General features: G+C 39.0%; 2 protein-coding genes across 2 annotated transcripts in view; one reads left to right on the top strand and one right to left on the bottom strand.

Annotated features, from left to right (window-relative positions):
• LOC111867735 (oxygen-dependent coproporphyrinogen-III oxidase) overlaps positions 1-12,792 on the bottom strand; it is a 24,208-nt gene extending 11,416 nt beyond the window's left edge. The window contains exons 1-4 of the mRNA XM_023857844.2: positions 12,451-12,792; positions 4,825-5,014; positions 4,048-4,244; positions 3,573-3,714 (exon numbers count right to left, since the gene is read on the bottom strand). Coding sequence (XP_023713612.1) covers positions 3,573-3,714; positions 4,048-4,244; positions 4,825-5,014; positions 12,451-12,542 — 621 coding nt within the window. The 5' untranslated portion in view covers positions 12,543-12,792. The remainder of the gene's footprint in view (positions 1-3,572; positions 3,715-4,047; positions 4,245-4,824; positions 5,015-12,450) is intronic.
• Positions 12,793-12,932: 140 nt separating this feature from the next.
• The window catches only part of LOC111867711 (syntaxin-binding protein 5-like), a 311,506-nt gene continuing 303,170 nt past the window's right edge, over positions 12,933-21,268 (top strand). The window contains exon 1 of the mRNA XM_023857785.2: positions 12,933-13,137. Within this exon, the coding sequence (XP_023713553.2) occupies positions 13,018-13,137 (120 nt within the window). The 5' untranslated portion in view covers positions 12,933-13,017. The remainder of the gene's footprint in view (positions 13,138-21,268) is intronic.

Here is a 21,268-nt window from a genome sequence, read left to right on the forward strand (position 1 = left end):
TTTAACTATTTGTAATTATTTTAATTAACTGGAACGTGGCTATCTTGGACAAAGTGAAGTTTTGTGTGTTGGTGATTTCTTTTTCTACTATAAATGCCTCTGATGATGGCTCCGTGGTGAGCCGAAACATGTAAGGCAGGTGGTGACGAGGTGGAAAACTTAAAAAAGTGTCACATTTGACGGAAGGAACTTGATTGTTAATTGGTTAGTGTGACGGACCAGAATGAAAGACCTTAAACTTATTGTCCCAACATTTATCTGCAGGTATTCAGGAATACTACAAAAACCTTCAATCTGGATTTACAGTCTTAATGCCAAGAACTCAGGTGCCAGCCTTACCAGTGTGAAGCAGTTGACTACAATGTGTAAACTAAACTTTAATAAATCCCTTACAAACTGATTTTCTGGCCTCTGGAAAATGATTTCTGACAGATTATGACTTATGTATCCATCATCATATTAAAAGCTTCTGTTCAGATTGTTTCACATGATTATTATACTCTCAAACTTATATTTCTATGTCTACATATTTTCAAACTGAAAATATGCGACACATCATTTTTCAGATAGGGCACTAAGTAAACAACTCTCTGGTAATAAAATCCAAATCAAAAGTGGTGGTTAAGTATGTAGCACTGACAATAGGAACATCTTGGACTCAAGTCACAGCCTAAAAACCAGCAATCCTGACTCAAATTTTCTGGGGTTTCCTCAGTCCCGCCAGGCACCAGGCAAATGTTGCAGCAGTATCTCAAATAGGTTGTTAACTGCTTTCTTCCACATCCCTCCCAATTCATTATTCATTAAATATCATACCATTTGACTCTATATAATCTGCAGTGCTGGCTGCATCTTCATTAAATTGTAAATACACAAACAAAACAGAATCCAAATGTTCAACTTTGTTCAGTAGGAAGACTATCACTAGAAACAATCATGAGCTACTCTGACACACCTTCCATAATATAATCTGCATTCCTATGATGAAGCCTAAAGCTATCTCATATTATCATCATTTTACAAAGGACCATTCTCTGAGATCTGGTTGCAGCAATATTATGTATGCATTTCATGTTTCCTTCCATTTTATTTACATGTACAGCTCATTCTTCCTTGATTTAACTTAGCTTAGGTCATTTATTCAAAGAATCCGGTCAAGTCTGAGGCCCTTTGTGACATTTCATACCAAGTTTATTTTTTTGTGGTGAATTGTTAGCCCCACACCCAACCACCAAGCTGGAAGACCATCCCTTGTCAGTTGTCCACAACTTCTTATTCAATACATTTGCAGCTACCTTCCATATCTGGAGGCTGTCACCTCCATCCACACCCTGAGAACAAGCCACGTTATGGTCTTGATTTAACTATGTCAATAATATTACTGTACTCCAATGAAGAGAGGTTCAAGCAATAGGTGAGAAGAACTCGTTGACCTTGATGACTGTTAAGGATAAAAGCTAATATATATATGGTATTGGCCCAACCGTACAGCAGACAAGAGTATAAGATGACCTTCTTTTCAGAAGCTACTTGGAGGGAATTGTACTAAAATGTACAACAGTTTATTTGCCAATGAGAGCCTTGCTGTATATAAGAATTTTCCAGCCTTGGCACTGGTGAAAAAGCATGACATATTTACATATTGTGACATGACGCCCAAAAGCCGGAATAGTGAAATCAGAGGATATGTCCACTGTTATGCAACTGCTCAGTAAACATATTCCTGCAGCAACAAATACACAAGCAACAATCGAATGACTCTTGTTGCTATGCAATGGTGCTGTAAGCACATCTTCTCATCTATAGAGAGGCTGTGTTTTCTGTGTGGTCCATGCCGAGGGGTTATAAAAAGGACAAAGAAGATCGTATGAGTTTTGAGATGCCAGCTTGCCAAGATATGAGTTGGGAGCAGAGGAATTACAATGGAGAGTCTCTTCAGAGTTGGCAGTTGGCAGAATATTAGCAAAGAAAGGAATTAGGTTCTGCAAAGAAGACTTCATGTGTGATGTGAGGAGACTGAGACTGTTATGAATCCATTGGCAGGAAACGACTAGTGGAGAGTGTAATAAGCTGAGGACTCTAGTGTGTGTGTGTAATGGTGAACTGTAAAGTGTGTAGATCAGCGATAACACTGTATTGCCTGTAGTTCCGAGTGGTGTTTATAATAAAAGCAATTTATCCAATCCAAAACCTATCCATAAGTCATGCACACACCCCCAGTCATGACAATACAGTCAGAACAATATTAAATGGTAAATTTCTTGTCAAGTAATATCCTCTGTTCCCACCCTATTCACGTCTTCATGATCCAACAGGAGAAATGTTACACATATTCATTTGTGAGGGCTATTTGGAAAGTAATCTCTATTTATTTTAGGCAACTAAAGTATGAGTTGGGGTGAGCTCGCAAGTGAGGTAGTGTCACATGACTCACTGCCTTGTACACCATCACATAATTGGTCACTTGGTGTTTGTTTCTGTCTCTACAAGTGAGTTATGATGTGTCCTGTGATTGATAACCCCATCAGCTGCAAAATTCGTGCCACTGTTACCCACTTTCTTCGTGCTAAAAACATGAATGCTGCGGAAATTCATCATGAATCATGCATGGCGGTTTACAGCCAACATGCGATGAGTGAAGGAACTGTAAGACAATGCTGCAAAATGTCCAAAGATGGCCGAGCAAGAGTTCGTAATGAAGAGTGAAGTGGTCAGCCATCTGTAGTGAGTGATGACATTGTTCAAAGTGTTGATCATAAAATTTGTGAAAGATGACACTTCACAATTACAGAACTTCTGTGTGAATTTCCACAAATTTCATGTGCTGTTCTCTATGGGATTATAACAGGCTAGGCTATCACAGCTTTTACACAAGATGGGTTCCAAAAATGCTCATGGATGTGCACAAAACTCGGAGAATGGGTTTGACTTTGACTTTCTTAAAGTGGTACCACGAAGACAGCATTGAATTGTATTTGGAGAAAATTATAATCTCTTTTTAGTCAATACTGTGTCATTCAAAATCAGAAAAATTATGGTCCCGATATACCTTCCTGGGTCTCTGTAACATGGCACAATGGAATAATCTTGAATCCTGAAAACCTAGGCTAATTCATTCATTCATCAGTAATCTGTCAGACAACAGGTCCACAGTCTCTTCCACAGTTCCTCCACTTAATGCGATCTTCTGTTTTTGGAAAGAGACTATCCAGGAAAAGTGACAATGTGGTAGTTTTTCCATTTGCTTTCCACATCGCAGTACAGCAGCCGTTCAAACCACTCTGGTCACGCCTGTTGCTATACGAACTTGAACCATCTCGAGCATCATTTGCTCTGTGCTTCAAGTCGCTGCTGATGACGCTGCTTCCGGCATCAGTTTTTGGTGTCTCTCTTCGTCTGATGCCTACCCTTTGACCTGTCCAGCAAGGGAGGCCCTGCCAGTAGCTACGCTACCGTTGGTATAGCTCTCAGGGTCCTTGGCATACTCAAACCCCCTCACCACGATAAGGTGGAGACACGAGGAGACAACGAGGGGGTTAGGCTAATTACACTAGCACTTAACATTCACTTACCTGAACAGACCCATCGGTGTTTTGTACTTCAAAGTAACGGTAATTAAAATGGACAGTAGGAACCATGGGGTTTCGTGGGTGTATCACTGAACTGATGCCAGCAGCAAAGAATGGCAGTGGGCCATCTTGTAGTATTTTCCCCCTGTAATGACAGTTGATTATATGCATAACAGAATAATGTCAGATAATGAAACAGAAAGTGTAATATAGAAATACTTCTGCTACACCATAACCTCATGCGGATCTTAGTTTCATAACATTTTATCAGTTTCATAGGTTTATAGTGTTGTATGGCAGCATGTTTCTTAAGTATTAGTCTTAAAGGACTTGCTAGGAGGTGGTTATGGTCTCTTTAAGGTACCATCCCATATGGTACCAATGTGTTACCATATGGTAACACATTCCAGAATACCTGTAATCTTAACAAGTGCAGAGTGTCTAACATCGATGAATCATAATATTCAAATATACACACCTGGCTCTCATCTGCTGCACTGCTGCAGGAGGCAGGTGTCCCTGAACTACTGAAACATTCACTCCTGCTTTCTCAAAAGTCTGGCCATCTTGAATTACACAAGTAATGCCTCCCCCACCTTCAGGACGCTCCCAACGGTCAACTTGAAATCTCGTGTCTTTATCTTCTTCAGCTTCTAAGGCATGACAAACTTCAGCCTATGTGATGAAACATATCCATTACAGACATTTGGTGAAAGATCACTAGATCTGTTTGCTTCTTAGTTTATATGACCTTTCTTATTGTCTAATTCTCTACAGAGACACAAAGTAATCTGGTTTTGGTGGTGTGGATACATACTGAAAGGTCACTCCTACAAATAAAAGAATTCCTTTCATCCTTGCAAAGGATGCTACATGAATGGTCAAAAGTTTAATGGAATTCAAAAAGGAAAACTTCTGCATGCAAATACCGTAACTAGCAAAAGTATAGGAGACCAGAGAACATATTCTTACTATAAAGAAATCAAATATCCAATTTGGGATTACCTATATAAGGTTTGAGGTCATAATTATAAAGACTATGAAGATTACTATCTTCTGGGATGTGATGCCATACCATCTGGCAAATAGATTCCAATATTTTTAAGGCTCTTGCTGCTTCCATCCTCAGGAGAAGCCAGACATAACAGATCCTTCCAAAAGACTGTAACTATTTACCAGACTACATTGTGTTTCATTCCAGAATCTTCACAGGGATTACCTGATAACATGAACAAATCTGATTCCTGAAACTCACCTGTATTCTCATTATCAGGAGCTCCATTTTTGTTTTCATGTCATTTGGATTTTGTGACAATTTTTTTATATCAGTAATGGGTTTAGCCATAAAATTTGAGGTTTCAATCACAGCTGTGGCCATTTCTGCCTTATATTTATTGGCTGTATAGGTTGCAATGCCAGAGGTCAGTAGCAGGGCTCCCATGTGCCTGCAAAAATAGGGAAAAGAAACAGCTGCTAAATGTTTCCTGCATAAATCTTTTATTAATCTAACATTTCTCCATTCCACATGTAACAGCATACTGCTTTCATTCTCAGTTTTCTGGAATCAGAAACACTTCCTTCACAGTAGACATAATGGTGCACTGGCATGATTCAGTTTTCTGGAAGTAAGTAGTGGCATTTCCTCCATACCAGATGTAATGGCATACTGCTATGACTAGGTTCATCTGGAAACGGTATTGGCATTCCCGCCACTAAAATGTAATGGCTCTATTGCCATAACTTAATTCCAGTTGCATTTAGTGTGAAAGAAGTACCAAACAACCAAAAGTGTGTGTTCTGTTAAGTTTAGGGCTTGATCTGTTTAATGTGTTGATGACTGCAAATATCTAAAGCAGACCAGTCAATTTTACACCAATGAACTAACCACTAACAAAAACCGGCAAACATAAGTATACAGTGTTACCATGTAAGTATTTCTCAGCATGGAGGAAGATTCATCTACTGTCTGTAATCTCCCAGAAGTGAAACTGGAGAACATACTTAAGTTCGTATAGAAAATTTCTTAAAGATTTCATTGTTGCGAATATATATGTGGAAAAAATTCTAAATAGAATGAGTTTCTAACAATAAGTAACAAACTGACTGACCAACAGAACAACATATTGGATACATGCAAATCACGAGGTAAAGGTAAAAAGGTCACACTATCTCTGTAACAGGCCGTGGAGGACCATAGAGTTGTGAGATGTCGAGGCTCCCACATTTTCTAGCCAAGTGATTCACAGACGGCAGTGAGGTTGTCAGCCTTAAGTGCTGGCCACCCTTTACGCTCAGGAAGATTCCTGGTACTCATTTCTGTGAGAGGCTGAGTCGAACCCATTAAGAATCGAACCCGTGACCTTCCGGCTTGTAGTATAGAGTATCAAATATGTGCCTCTTCAAGGGGGATATAAAAGTTAAGTTTACAATGCATGTAAGTATGTTGACATTCTTCAATGAATTCCAAATTCTTATCAGTTTTAAATCTGCAACCATCCAGATGTTGTACAATGTTCCAGTGCTGAAGCAACATCTGGGAGACTAGTATTGATGGTGATGTGGAAACAGGTGTTGAAAGAAAATAACACTGATTCCTATGGATAAATGATGTAAAAATGAGTGCACAACCTTCTGAGTTGTAATGGCATGTAGTCTGATAGAAGTCCATTGGTGTTTTGGAGGTCTGTACCGCATCCATCTTCAAGGTCAAAGAGTAAATCAAGCAAGAAACCAGAAATATGGAGAGCTTTCATCAAACTACATGGCACTGCATCCCAAAACGCATCCTCCTCATTGTCACTGCTGTGGGAATCTCAAATCCAACAAGAGATATAAAAATTCATGTTAGATTTCGATCTTCTGGATTATGACACTGTTTAGTCAAGAAAACAGTTACAAACATTATGGAGAAAACTACTTTCTGTATCTTCACTTCTAGCCTATAGACAGGGGCAGCAGGTTTCTCCAAAATGCTGTAAACTATCTTTATTGCCACATGGTGTCACAACCCAGATGACCACATTTCAAATTTCATTGCTATGAAACCACAAACGTCACATGGTAATGCAAAGAATGGCCAAGGCTCCAAGAGGAATATGTAGAAAAATGGTGTATAAAGTATGCAGTGATGTATTATCCATAATGAAACTTTAAGTCAATGTCTTGAAGAAACTTGTAAACTTACATGCACTCCTCAGAGTAAGGAAAGGACTGTGAATTACAACTATCATACATCTAGCTGACAATATAATTGCAGCGTATTTATGCCATTAAAACATTTTCAGTTAGAAGTAGTCACACATGCTCAGATAATGACATCGTGTACTGCTAGATGATGGGGCTTCCTGTAATCTGTTGTAGCTAATTTTCTAACACGTCACAATTGCCAAGAACTGACACATATTGCAATTATCCAATATTTACAGACTGTGGAAACTTTCTTGTTTGAGGGTTGTGGAACAATGAACAAACTGTTGAATAATACAGTATGCGCCTAAAGTTACAATACTGAAACTCGCGCATTTCGAACGTGCATGTGCATTTGTCGATGGGGCATAGATCCAGCCGCATGTGTTCCCAGTAGTGAAAAGGAAGTTGTGTTGCGCAGTTCTTGTTTGAAATTGGTCTCTCGAAGGAGGAAAAAGTATTCATAATTGAATATTATTTCCGCTCATACGGAAGTGGTCGCCAGATAACTTGCTTCCTTGGTTTTGAGCGGCCAGATGTTAGCATACAGAAACTGCTAAATAATACACGTGTTAAGATATGGTGTGCCATCTCAGCACATGGTATATTAGGCCCCTATTTCATTGAGGATGAGGAAGGCAATGCTCTTACCGTACCGTCACCCAAGAATGCTATAGGGACATGGTGATCGGACCATATCTTCAGGAGTTAAGAAGGTTTTGTCTTGCAAGGGGCCTTGACATGAATAAACAGTGGTATCAATAGGACGTCTTTTCATTTCGGTACTGCATATTTTGGTGCATACTGTATCTGAGCAATATATAAAGCTGTCTGCAAACACTATGTTTATGCAGTTGCAATAAAGATATACAACATAGGGATTACAGCTGCAGTTTCTTCGATTTTTTTTACTGTTTTACATATTAGTAAGATGAAAAAATATGAACAAGATGGAAGAGATAATTTGTTGTTCGAAACATGCAAGTGACACTCAAATACTTACAGCAGGAAGATGCTTATTTATTTAAAAAATTTACGAGGCTGAGAATCTGTGACTGTTTTTGCTTCTTCAGATGACTGAACCAGGAACTGTCAAAATGAATACTGTAAAATTAGCTATGATGATGAGATTTCTGGATTCAGGTGACTCCTTCATAAGCACGATACACTTATATAAAAGTTCAAAGCATATCAACTGGAGTGCCTGAAGTGTGTGCAAATATAACTGAACCTTTGCAGGAATTGCTGTGGTCAGAAAAACCATAGTGCACTTTAACGTGTTTTAATAAAATAGTTTACAGTGTGTATTCCTTCAGTTGTAGAAGGTTAATATATTAGAAGAAGTGTGTGTAGGTGTTCACACCCTCCTTCAGAGTAGCTTTTGCTCTCATAACCCCGAGTATGTCAGTTGTTGTAAGGTGGAGAGCTACATGATGGAGATGGCTCAGAAACATAAGAAGTCTTTGCAGTTGTACCACCTGTACAATTCAGAGGAGCTGGATGAAATTTTGCAATTTTAACTTCAATTTTCCAATATTACTTATTCACTGCTGAGCTACAAGTTGGGCGTGGATATGTAATATGTTTCTTAATCAGTGAGCTATGTGCTCACCAAAAGCAGTAAATTCATCTCTGTTCAAATTTTTCTGAACAGATTTCATAAAACTGTGGGCTTCTTATAAGTGGTGACTACCAACTGATGTAATACTTTCACTTTTCTTTGGGCTTGTGCGATGCAGCACACTGGTTAACATTCACATAATTGCTGCTGCTATGACTGTATGACTCCAGACTAGCCTGTACATCATTTGGTTCTATTACATCAGAGTCCCATGTCAATCAAATTCAATCTCAGGTTCAGTTTCAGTTGTCAGAGCTAATCTATAAAAATGATGTTTACTTAATAAGTGGTTCATCTTAATACAAAAGCAACAAAATTAGTTATAAATGTGTAAGCATGCAGATAATAACTTCTTTACTGGATAAGTACAAATTATTGTGTTACATATTTTTTCCTTTAGTTTATTACTGTGATGACACTATTCATGATTAAGGGAATGAATCATCCATGGTAGCCATGAGAATTTTGTGAATACTAATCAGTTAATAACACCTTTTTACAGATTCCATCAGACAAAGATGGATGGCCTGAAATCACCATAACATTTGTACACTTCTTAATTTTCCTCACTGTCTAGGAGTGATGTGGTCTAGTGGTCAGAATTCGTGCGTATAGATCCAGAGGTCCAGGTACAATTCCCGGCGCTACCAGATTGTCTGAGAAGTAGTGGGTCTAGAACAGGGCCCACTCAGACTCGCGAGGATAATTGAGCTATTTCAAGGAAATAATGACTCCAGTCTAGAAAATCGAAAATAAGAGCTGTGGGGATTTGTTGAACTGACGTGACACCCTCTATCTGCTAAAGTTGGCACTAATTTCACCGACAAGTGGCGGTCACTTCATCAGTATAGTTTGCCTGCAGACTAAAAAACACAGAGTTTGTTTGTCTAGGAGTGATGGATGGCAAACACATGCTTTTCAAAGTACCTCATAATAGTGGCAGTTTGTACAAATGAACTTTCAGCACTGTTTTTCGTGCACTGTTGAAAGCGACTATAGACTCCACAATGTTTATATTGGTTGTTATGGCAGAATTCTGAATAGTGGTATAATTGGATACACTTCTTTTAACAAGAAAGTTTAAAAAATTAATTACACATATTTCTTATACAGTCACAAGAATTTAGGTCCATACCTTATGTAATTGTTTGTAATCAGATTTTGGCTAAGAGAAAACCTTCTGAGACCGTTCAGTGGTGTTTAGGGAAAGGGTGTCTATTCTGATATGATCTGTAAGTCGGTTTAACGTTTCTGTATTTATAATTTCTTTATTAAAACCGTCACAACACAACTATATTAAGGTCAGTGCCAAGTTTGGCTCTGCTAGATGCTTCGGCTTAATAGCCGAAGCATCTAGCAGAGCCAAACATCAGCCAACATCAGGCAAATACATGTCTTAACATTTATACACCACTGAACTGCAGTACTAATAAAATTGGATAAAATAATATTAATTATATTAAAATTTGGCATAAAAATACAATAAATAAAACTATATAAAACAAAAGTTATAGTATAAAACAGGAACAAAATTCCTCAAGTGATGCTTTACATCTTTGAGTCAGTCGTTGGTTTTTGTGATTTTGTTGTGTTCCTAAGGACAAATTGGAATATTCTATATTTTGTGTATATATAATAAACTGTTCTGTATTTGTTAACATTTAACATGGGTTGAAGGATTTTGTGCATTGTTGTATGAACACCACACCATGTGGTTAGTAGTGTGGGCTTAGCAGTGTTATTTCACTTGGAAACACAGGTGCCTGCAGAGGGGAGGAGCAAACCAGGCACCTGCCCAACCCCCACCCTTCCAAGATTTTGGGGGGAAAAATTAACATTGAAGAATAGAAGGGAATGTGCCAAATATTAATAAAAAACTAAAGGATTTTCCAAAACATTGTTCTATCCTAACTATTCTCAGATGAACTATAAACAAAGTCTTAAATGACTTCAACGTGGAAAATATCCTAGTGACACCCACACTTCGTCCAGTCAACAGACAGTACAATAAAATTAAATGTAGCAGACTCACCAGCACACAATGTTATCAATTTGTTTGTTTCAATTATGTTCAGAGGATTTATGCATGTTGTGATGGGTTATTCAGTTAACAATTCATGGTCTGCTGCTCCTGTTTCAAATGTATATAGGAATCTGTACTGCTAGATATTGTACTGTTGTTTGTCAACAAGGCTACAGTATAAGCACTGTTTATAAGGACAATGAGATGGGCAGGGCATGTAGCATGAATGGGGGCGAACAGGAATATATATAGGATATTGGTGGGAAGGGCAGATGGAAAGAGACCACTGGGAAGACCAAGGCATAGCTTTGTTGACAATATTAAAATGGATCCTGGAGAGATAGGATGAGTTGGTATGGATTGGCTTGATCTGGCTTAGGATTGGGACCAGTGGAGGCTCTTGTGAACATGGTAATTAAACTTCAGGTTCCGTAAAATGCTGGGAAGTTCTGGAGTAGCTGGAGAATTGGTGGCTCCTCAAGAAGGGCTCAGCTCCACGAGTGATTGAGTGAGTGAATGATGCTGCTTTCTGCACCAAGTCTACATAGAATCAAGAGAGGCCATGTTAAAGTCATTATGGCATGATATGTCCTCAGGATGCAAATGGAGGAAATGGTTGCAAGATATGGAGGGTCGCTACAAATGTATCAAATAATGAGTAGCTGACAGCCGAAATGGTGTGGACCTAAAGTCTGGGAGTTTTGCACGGGTCTAATAATTCATTATTTAAAAAAATTAAAATGTTATGAAATGTTACACAATACCATGGAGTTGGATATATTCTTAGGAATACACTCAGGAAAAGGCATAGATGGGAAGATAATATCACTGTGGACCTTCAAGAACTGTGATGGGAGGATGTGGACTGAATTCATCTGGCTCAGAACAAGGACCAGTGGCGGGATCTTGTGAATATGGTAATGTACCCTTGGGTTCCATAAAATGTTGGTAATTTCTTGCGTGGCTGAGCAACTATTAGCTTCTCAAGAAGGACTAACCTATATGGAGTTAGTTTGTGTACAAAGAATAACACAAATTAAGATTATAGCAATTTATGTATTCATATTTCATTGGTCCTCCATGGTATCCGTGTATATGTACAAACAATTAATAATGAAATCTGTCAGTTTTTGTCCTTCCATTCCTTGCATTTAAACAGACGATGCTGAACTCACTCTTTTGACACAAAATGAGTTCCGATTTCCACGGGACTCTTGGTCTTGAATCAGAAACTGATGGGAATCACACATGAATCACTGTCATTTGAAAATATTATCTGTACCAGAATCTGAGAGATTCTTAATGGCTTCTTTATGGTACCTGAAGAACTGTGTCCTCAGAGGTTTCTTTTTCTTCTCTGCACGATAAACATTGCAACCCACGGATTTCACAACTTCCTCCCATGTAACTTCTTGTATTCCTGTCTGAGTATTCTTTGCTCGAAAATTTCCAGACATTCCTTGTTTCGAAAGCATTCAATGAAAGTAAAAACTTTCTCTAGCGCCCACTCATATTGGTAAAGGCTCAGAAGAAGAAACGACAATTTAATTGTTAATAAACATTTGTTTGGCTACTGAAAACAACGTTAAAGACCTCCATTTTTATAGAACAACATGCACCGTTCCTCATTTGTGGTTGGAAACACTACCAGGCCTAGCAAACCTTGGCCACGCAGAGTTACTCAAGCACTGCGCAACTATTAGTTAAGATTTTTTTGTGTACTTACTGTTTCACAACTGTTGAACAACTGTGGAGCGGTTTGCACAAACCTTTGATACCAAACATCCAGAAAATTTCAGCCACACAGTAAACGTGCCTATCATGGTTTTCTTTCACAGCCTGAGGCTTTCTCTGCTGAGAGGGGGAGTGGTCGATCTGTTTATTCTTATCTTATAGGTAACCAGTTGATTTCTGCCTATTCATAAATTTTCGGTTTACATAATAAAGTGTAGCACTGTCTTTCATCTTAATATGGAATATGCTAAAACATACAGAGAACATACATAATAACGTAGTTTAGAGAAACAAAGTAATTAAATGTAATTACTAACCTCAATTTTGTTCCTTTATTCTTAAAGACATATTGATACAACGTGATGGAAGTTACTGTTTGGAAGGCTTTAACACAAATATTTTGAAACATTCTTACACGGGAATTATCTTGCTATATTCCTGTACATACATAACCAACAAACTCCTACGCAATCACACGTACACGAAGTAAGCACGTAGGACTTAACAGCTGATATTAGCACAGGGAGTTGGTTTGTATCGATCCGGTAGAGATAACCGCAATGCTGAGTATAATGTGTAAGGCAGTGAACGAAAACATAAATTTACTTAATATGACTTTACAGTGAATTTAATATGTTATCTGTTAACATTATTAACATTAGATAATAATGTAAACATATAACGAGTAAAATAGTACTATCTGACAGTCGCAATGACAGCTACATAAACATTTTGCCTACTTCCTGTGATTACCCACAAGTCCTTGCTGCAGTTGTATTTGCGGTTTAGCAGACGAGTTTTGTATCGTGGAATGTGGTGACGGGGCATTGCGGGCTATGAAGCTGCGTTAATTAAATGGAGATCTGTGATCCTGTGTTTACGAAATGAAGAAGTTCACCTTTAAGGGTGTATTGGATGGATTTCGGTCTTCTGTTGCTCAACAGACTAGAGTTGACCAGGAAATAGTGGAAACTCTTAGGCCTGACAACTTCCAAGTGGCAAAGGTAAGGCAAATGTTAAAATGGCGCCATGTTTGGCTTATGCAGTAGTTCATAGGAATATCTATAATCGAAGTTAATACGAAATAAATGCAAAGATAATTATATGGCATCTCTTATAAATCGAATTTAAGTTTTAAATATACCGAAGTTGCTAACTGTAGTGTTGGCATTACAATACTGTACTATGTTTCCGACTTTTGTTCGTTGATTCCCTGAGTAACCATAAAAAATTTGGAATGTGATTAATTGAATGCTAATGCTATGTTCATGCATATTCCGTCTTTTGAAAACAGTGACGATGCTATAGACAAAAGTCTAGTGAAATTGGACGTTGTTGTTTAAGCTGTCATAATTTGACATTACTTAATAGTACGAAATGATAATGATAACGGAAGTAACGAAAGTAAACATTGTACCAATCTTGCGGACAGCCAAAGCGGCACGCCCCTGCCATGTACACAGGCTCCTAAACGAAAACTGTAACCACGATTAACAAGTTGCGCTATTTTCTCCTGACGAAATGCGCAATAAAGTGGTAATCAACATTGAATCGATATGATTCATCATAGTTTTTAAATTGTGGTTAGCGGTGGGACTGATGCTTACATTACTTATACTTGCCAATTAACAGTATAGCGAAAGTATTTATGCCGTTTTATAAGCAGAATTGAACAACTTCTAAGTTGAAGAAAGTCGTCTTCTGGGTTTNCACCGTTGCCGAAAGGCATGAACGTAAACACCAGCCGGGAGTCTGTTTATTTTATTTTTCTTTTGTATTTCATTAGCCTTCGTGTTACGGACATATGCTTGCAACTATTAGCCCAAATTATCCCTTTCATTATGTTCTCGTTTTTGTAGTAAATGCACGTAATTGAAGAACATTTATTGTGTTTAGTGCGTGTTATTATCTAGTTTGATAACTTCACCCGAAAATAACTCGTTGTTGGATTATTTCATCAGCACCGGTACTTCTCTCACATTTTCATAAGTAAATTGATGTAGTGATAACTCTCAAAGCTTGTATTTGGGAAGTACAGAGTTGAAATCTCGGCCATGTTGTCTGTCTTCTGACTGACGTGTTCCACTGTTCTCTTAAATGTTTTGAAATATTACCCTGTAATACGCAGCAACCCCCTCCGAAATCCTTACTTTTTTCATGATTGTCTTCTGATTGCTAGTAATGTTGTAATTCAACGTCATATTGTGTGAACTATATATTTCGGCTCTGTCGGCATAATTCCTATATAAATTGAATACATTTATACCGTTTTCACTTTACGACACGTTTTGGCTATTTATGGGCATCACGAGGTCAATCAAATTTATATAACACTGAAAATTTTCTGCTGTTATTCCCCTACATCGACTAATGTTCACGTTTTTTAAGGGAAGGTAATGTTCATCGTTTATAGTATTAATGCCAGCTGTAGTTCATATGCAAGCTTAAAATATACTGGGTTAAACTTAATTTTAATTATAAATGAAATTAAAATAAAATAAAATAGATTAATTACATTTGTCATTAATTAAAATTTATGTTGTTATAGCTTTTGAAGGTCTTTGGCTTCCTGTTCATTCATAAGCGTTCCGTATTTCATATCGCGGTGTAACTTGGTATGCAAGTACATGTATCTATTATTAAAATATATGGGAATGATAGTAGAAATAATAGAATGTAGATGGCCATAAATAGCCGAAACATTAAAGTGCAAACAGTATACATTTATTCTAATTGCTTTTGACGCTGTGTTATGTAAGATATAGGCATTTTTTTAAACCTTTTTTGCCGTTACTGTCAGGCTCAGTTTTATCCACAAGGTCGAAACATAAATTTCACCGGCATATGTGAGCATTTTGACGAGTTACTCTGTATGCAATAATTGTTTGATGGTAGGCGTGCCAGCCGAACACAAAACACGATCTAGGTAAACTGAAACAACGCTGTTATGTGAACTGAATCTGGGAGTAGGATAACATCCGAAACGTCGCCGAATATTGCGAGATAGAGGTTCGCGCCGGGAGGATGAGGTGGGCAAGTCATGTAGCACGAATGGGGGAGACGAATGCGTATAGGATATTGGTGGGAAAGCCAGAAGGAAAGAGACCACAGGGAAGACCAAGGCATAGGTGGGTGGACAATATTAAAATGGATCTTAGAGAGATAGGATGGGATGGTATGGATTGGATAGATGTGGCTCAGGATAGGGACCAGTGGAGGGCTCTTGTGAACACGGTAATGAACCTTCGGGTTCCATAAAATGCTGGGAAATTCTTGAGTAGCTGCAGAATTGGCGGCTCCTTCAGAAGGGCTCAGCTCCATGAGTAAGTAAGTAAGTAAGTAAGTAAGAAAGTAAGTAAGAGGTTCGCGCCGATCCATTGTGTTCGAAGGATCTGGGTTTTGAATCTCGAGACAGGGTACTTGCAGAATTCTGTGGTGTTCGGTATTCCTTCGAGACAAATGTCGGATTAGTACCTTAAAATAAGCCATGACCGTCTATTTTGCCTCTCTTTCCAGTTCATCATTCAGAACATTCGCTCTTATCACAGCCCATGGATTAGAACTCATGTTCGCAGGTCATCTGTTGCGAATGTAGATTCCCTGAGATTTTCCATGGTTTTCTTTAGTCTTTCCAAGCAAGTAAAATTGAAATGGTTTACTACTAGTTAAGCATTGCTTTGTATGGGGCTGAAACTTGGACACTTAGGGCAGTAGATCAGAAACACCTGGAAAGCTTCGAAATGTGGTGTTGGAGAAGGATGGAGAAGATCAGTTGGACCGATTATGTGAGAAATGAAGAAGTGTTATTTAGAATCAGTGAGCAGAGCAATATCCTACACGAAATAAGAAAACGGAAGGCTAATTGGATTGGTCATATCTTACGCGGTAACTGCCTTCTAAAAGAAGTTATTGAAGGAAAGATAGAGGGGCGGATAGAAGTGACCAGAAGACGAGGAAGAAGACGTAAGAAGATGCTGGATGACCTTGGGGCAGAAGAGGATATTTTCATTTGAAGGAGAAAGCTCTAGATCACATCAAGTGGAGGAACTGTTTTGGAAGAGACTGTGGACCTGTCGTCTTGACAGATTACAGATGAATGAATGAATGAATGAATGAATGAATGAATGAACTACTGGTTAGAGTCCATCCGGACTCAGTCTATGCAGGAGTTTGCCGGAATAGTAGACGCAGTAGTGCACGCATCTGAAAATACGAAATCATGGCCTTTCAAGTCCCCGCATATTCGGATTCGTATTTGTGGTTTATTTTGCTAGACTCTCGGTATCCAGATTATGCATCTTCCAATGGTAGGATTTGATGAATTGGAAAGGATTTGGCAGAAAGCGGCCGTGACACAATCAAGGTAGTTTCCCAGCGTTTACCTAAGGGGACTGACGAAAGCCACGAGAAACCTTCGTCAGGATATCTGGTATTCTGTCCGAGATTCAAGCCGAGGACCCCCCGAATATGTCTAGTGAGTTGCCACTACATTAACCTGGTTATGACGATAGTCTCATTGGACGCTAATAGTCATTGCAGTTTAAACACGCCCTTAAATTCACATAAAAGAGTCGATCAACTCTCTACCCACACCTTTTCCAACTCAGTGTTCTTAAAATTTGTCCTATTCTCCTGAATGTATAAGGGGCGGGCCTTCTTGGCCCTTGCACCCCGACCACAGTGATCTATTGTGCTTTGTCCTATTCTGTTATTGACACTAAATAAAATTTGCAGTTGAAACAGCATAGTTAAAAAGAACAGGTACTCATCTCGGATTCTGACTTCTTCCCTATCTTCTGGACAAAGTTTCTTCGCTGCTGTTCTTATTCCAGGAAGTTTTCCTTTCATAACGGGCGAGAGGATGTCATGATATGCTTAGTCTGGACACCCGTTCCAGCACATCGTCAGACGATCGTTATTCCTGTAGATCCCGATATATCACTTTCACAAGATATCTGTATGTACTGCAGGAAAAAGTAAAATCTACCGCACTTTTGCAAACACCTATAGCACAGAAGGTATCGGATGCTCCATATCAACGGCTCTTAATAACAGTCACCAGCTGAAGTATTTTCAAGTTTATGCTAAGAAGGGTGATAAGTGTAGAACTACTCCAGACACGAGTGTGCTCCACTTTTATGATTCTCACCTCGCCGTCTCTGTGCAGTTCCATCCATATATTGAATTCACCCTTCGAGGCTCTTTTGTCTCTTATTATAAGTTAATAAATAAATAAATACATAAGAAGAAGAGACGAAAGAGCGTCGAAGGGTGAATTCAGTATATGGACGGATTTGCACAGGGACGGCGAAGTGAGAATCAGAAAAGTGGAATAGACAGTGCAACATAATTGAGCGTGTTTTCTTTTATTCTGATGGATTAAGCCAATTCAGCCGGTGTTCCACACACTTCTGTCGCCGCCTCCTGAGGTGTACAGTAGCTCTAATCAGGCAGCACATCATATCCTCGGGTGTTCAAATTTAGGGCTACATCTCTGACTCCACACATGGCTGTTTATGGAATAAGGAGATTAAGCCCCACCCCTCCCCACTCGTATACGATCTTTGAGATTTTGAATGCCTCATTGTTATGGCATTCATTTATTTCGAATAAAAATGTTTTGCTGTACTATAACTATTAGCAGTACATATTCATAAAACTCACCGGATATTTGAAGAATTACCTGTTTATTCATTGTTCGTCATTAGTGCAATTTTGTGACTAGAGACATGTCTTTTAATGATATATTTTTTATCGTAGTTGAATTTTTTGTTTTGTGTTTTTGCGATGCCACATATAACAGCGCCATCTTCAGTGTGTTAGAGGCTTCTGACCTTAAAGTTGCATGTTACTATTGCTGAATGTAGCAGATCACCTGAAATAGGCATATTTTGAGTCTTTAATTGAATAACTGTTATGTATATGTTTTGTTGCTTACTGCGAGTTGCTCAGGCACGCGGTAGCGTAGTTGGTTGAGGCACTATGCTACAAGCCACAAGTTGACGGGTTCAATTCCGGATTACGTTAATGGATTTTTTCAGTTGACTTAATCCTTCCAGTCGCAGTATGACCCTGGGGTCGACTCAGCCTCTAACAGAAATGAGTACCAGCGATTTTCCTGGGGGGTAAAGGACGGCCTGCGTGTAAGGCTGACAACCTCACCGCCATCCGTGAGCCGATTGTCTAGAAAATGTGGGAGCCCGACGTCTCACAACCCTATGGGCCTCCACTGCCTGTTAGAGGGATAGCTTTACCTTTATTACTGCCAGTTACACACGCCCGTGTGTAAGGAACAGAAATATTTGCTACCTTCGTACATTTGTGATTAGTTCATTCTCAAGTTTCAAAGAGAACAGTAACATCTGCCACAAAGAAGGCATAAGAACGATTGCGGATGCAGACTCGGTGACCAGGACAAACTTTGGGCTTCTCATAGTTTTTGTTCATAGTATGCTGTGAATCTCAGGGCCTGGCTTAATGGAAAACGACATGCTGGATATTTCACTACGTCCATGGCTTGGAGAGAACCGACAGACCATACTTCCGACTGCTGCTTTTACTTGACTGATATTTCTGCACACATCAACAAACAAACTATCGGATACTGAAATCTGCCATCAGCTTTGAGACCAATGGCGCTGAGTGAGGAGTTATTTGTACCTGAGAGATCAGAATCATGTTACCTTGAGGATGATGCAGATATAGAATTTGGTGACGAGGAAATGGATGTAGCTGGTTTATATACTTATACAGAATATGCAAGGTGATTCTGAATTATTGTCAGAGTTTCCGTGGCCTATAATTTTCAAACTGGAAATAACATTATAAAACTGCTTGCACAGTATGAAAGTGTAACTCAAAAGTTTTATTACTTTTAGAATCAATGTTGCAGAATGCTAAAAAAAAAAAACTTCAACATGTGACCCTTTCGTGGTACGTAAGGTTTGAAAATTATAGCCACTGAAACCCCGGCAATGTAAAATCATTCAGTATACTACCATATTTAGGAAGTACCCTTTTAATAAACCCTTAATTTAATGTTCATGTACGAAACTTATATCCAAGAATCAAGCATAGCCTCTTGGTTCCAAATTATACAGATGACATCTTTGAGAAAAGAACACGAAGTACCCCATTTTTCGTAACTATGGCACTAACACCCAGGTTTCTTTTCCATGATTGGTATTGTGTCCTTTTGCAAAAGTGCTGACGATCTGATGCTCTGCACTTGGAAGAGTAACATGAAAACGAGAAACTTCTGCTCATACGCATACAACATAATTAACACTGTTGGAATATTTTTGGAGATTTGAAAGTCATAGCCCTTTTACTTGATATACATCTTGGTTATATGAAATTTTGCTTCTGCTTACGTGGGACAGCAATGCAAGAAGCAGTTGCGATGCTGTGAGAGAATGGTTTTAATGTAACCAGTTTCTGCCTGGACAAAAGAACATTGCAAATGAGCTATTTGTACATCTACAGAAAATATTTCTACCCCTACTGCACACTGAGCTTGGAACAATGGAAATTTATATACAGGCCATGAACCTGACTGAATGTGTTCGGTATCTGATACATAATATTTCATAGATCATGACTAAAATGATAAAAGTATATCCATGGTTCTGGAAGTAAAGAAGGGCATATATGACAGGAATTTTTATAAAGTCCTAGCAGGAACTGTGAAGACCGTGAGAAACATTCAGATTGGTTCAGCGAAGTATCTTCGGCTATCAGTTGCGTCAATGGGGAGTGAGGTCCGGTGTTTCAGAGACTGTCTCTATCTCCTTCCCCGTCATCAGGGGTTGATATGATGAGTAGTAGCTTGAGACAGGAACCGCAGAATTTTTATTTTCCAAGTTAATGTCGAATTTGGAAAACCTATTTCGTGGCCGTGACAACAAAGAGACTTAATGAATTCAAGTCTGGAGGGCTGCATGAGGAGCACGCATTAGCAACAGAGAACTTGGGAACCATCTGAATATCTGCTTGTGGATAGAGGAAAACGAGAAAACTTACATGGAGATGACCGGTGCAGTCCGACAAGATAATGTGGGAGATTCCGTACCGTTTTTCTAACACATGTGCTGCTGCTTTAATGATAATATGAATTAACGCGTTGTGCGCATAATAGTATAATGGTAACTGAATTACATGTAAAGAATAACAGTGCATTGGTTACTGATAATTTATAACACACATGAAAATAGAAATAAATATTTATTGTGTGCCGACATTTTCCGTATCACTGTTATCATCGTATGCATCCCTTGTCATGGCAGCCATCAGCTCATCATGGGTGCTCTCAGTCTGGTCCAGCGAAGGGATCAGCTCTTGGTGCTGCCTATGGACTGGATCCTCCGCAGTTCGATGTGACGAGTGTTGTGTTCTCACGCTGCTTTTCTACACAAAGCTCTTGTCCGTCGCAGCCCCAATCGCGTGAGGAATGATGGATGGAATCAGACGGTGATGTCCTGTCCCAGCGCGGACCACTTGGGGAACAGTCTTCTGAATTGGTGTTACTATTCGCTAGTCTTACTTTACTCAGTATGTACTGGGATAGACGACAGATTTCTATGTAAATATAGGGTGCGAACCGAACACTCATCACATCAATCCATGATGATGAGACAAAGACAGTCTCTGAAACGTCGGACACCAACTCTACATTGACATGGCTGATCGCCCGAGAAGATTTCATTGTGTATTGTGTCCATGGAAGCTTAAAATTCAGAGTGGTTATTGACATCTTTCTCGGCAGACACAAAGCGCCCTACTACAGACAATTGGTAGAGGAAATGAAGAAGTTTATAGAGCAAAGAGGCGCGATATGTCACTGAAAATGCAATCCTTCACTCTCAGCTGGATTTCTTCCCACCAAATCTCGGAAATGTCAACGGTAATCATGATGAAAGGTTTTATCAGGATATTTCTGTCATGGAGAATCGCTACCAGGGGATATAGAATCCGACTACGTTGGCTAACTGTTGCTGGCAACTTAAAAGAGAAGCTTTAGATATACTAGAGGAAATCAAATGGAAAGAGGAATTTTTCTTGCTACAGAATTCTCGAAGAAAGTAGTTATCTAGGATGTGGCACCGTGTAGATGTGGTGCTAATCCACGTTTCGGAG

Source organism: Cryptotermes secundus, unplaced genomic scaffold (genome assembly GCF_002891405.2).
Source record: "Cryptotermes secundus unplaced genomic scaffold, Csec_1.0 scaffold562, whole genome shotgun sequence".
In the NCBI taxonomy this organism is placed as follows: Eukaryota; Metazoa; Arthropoda; class Insecta; order Blattodea; family Kalotermitidae; genus Cryptotermes; species Cryptotermes secundus.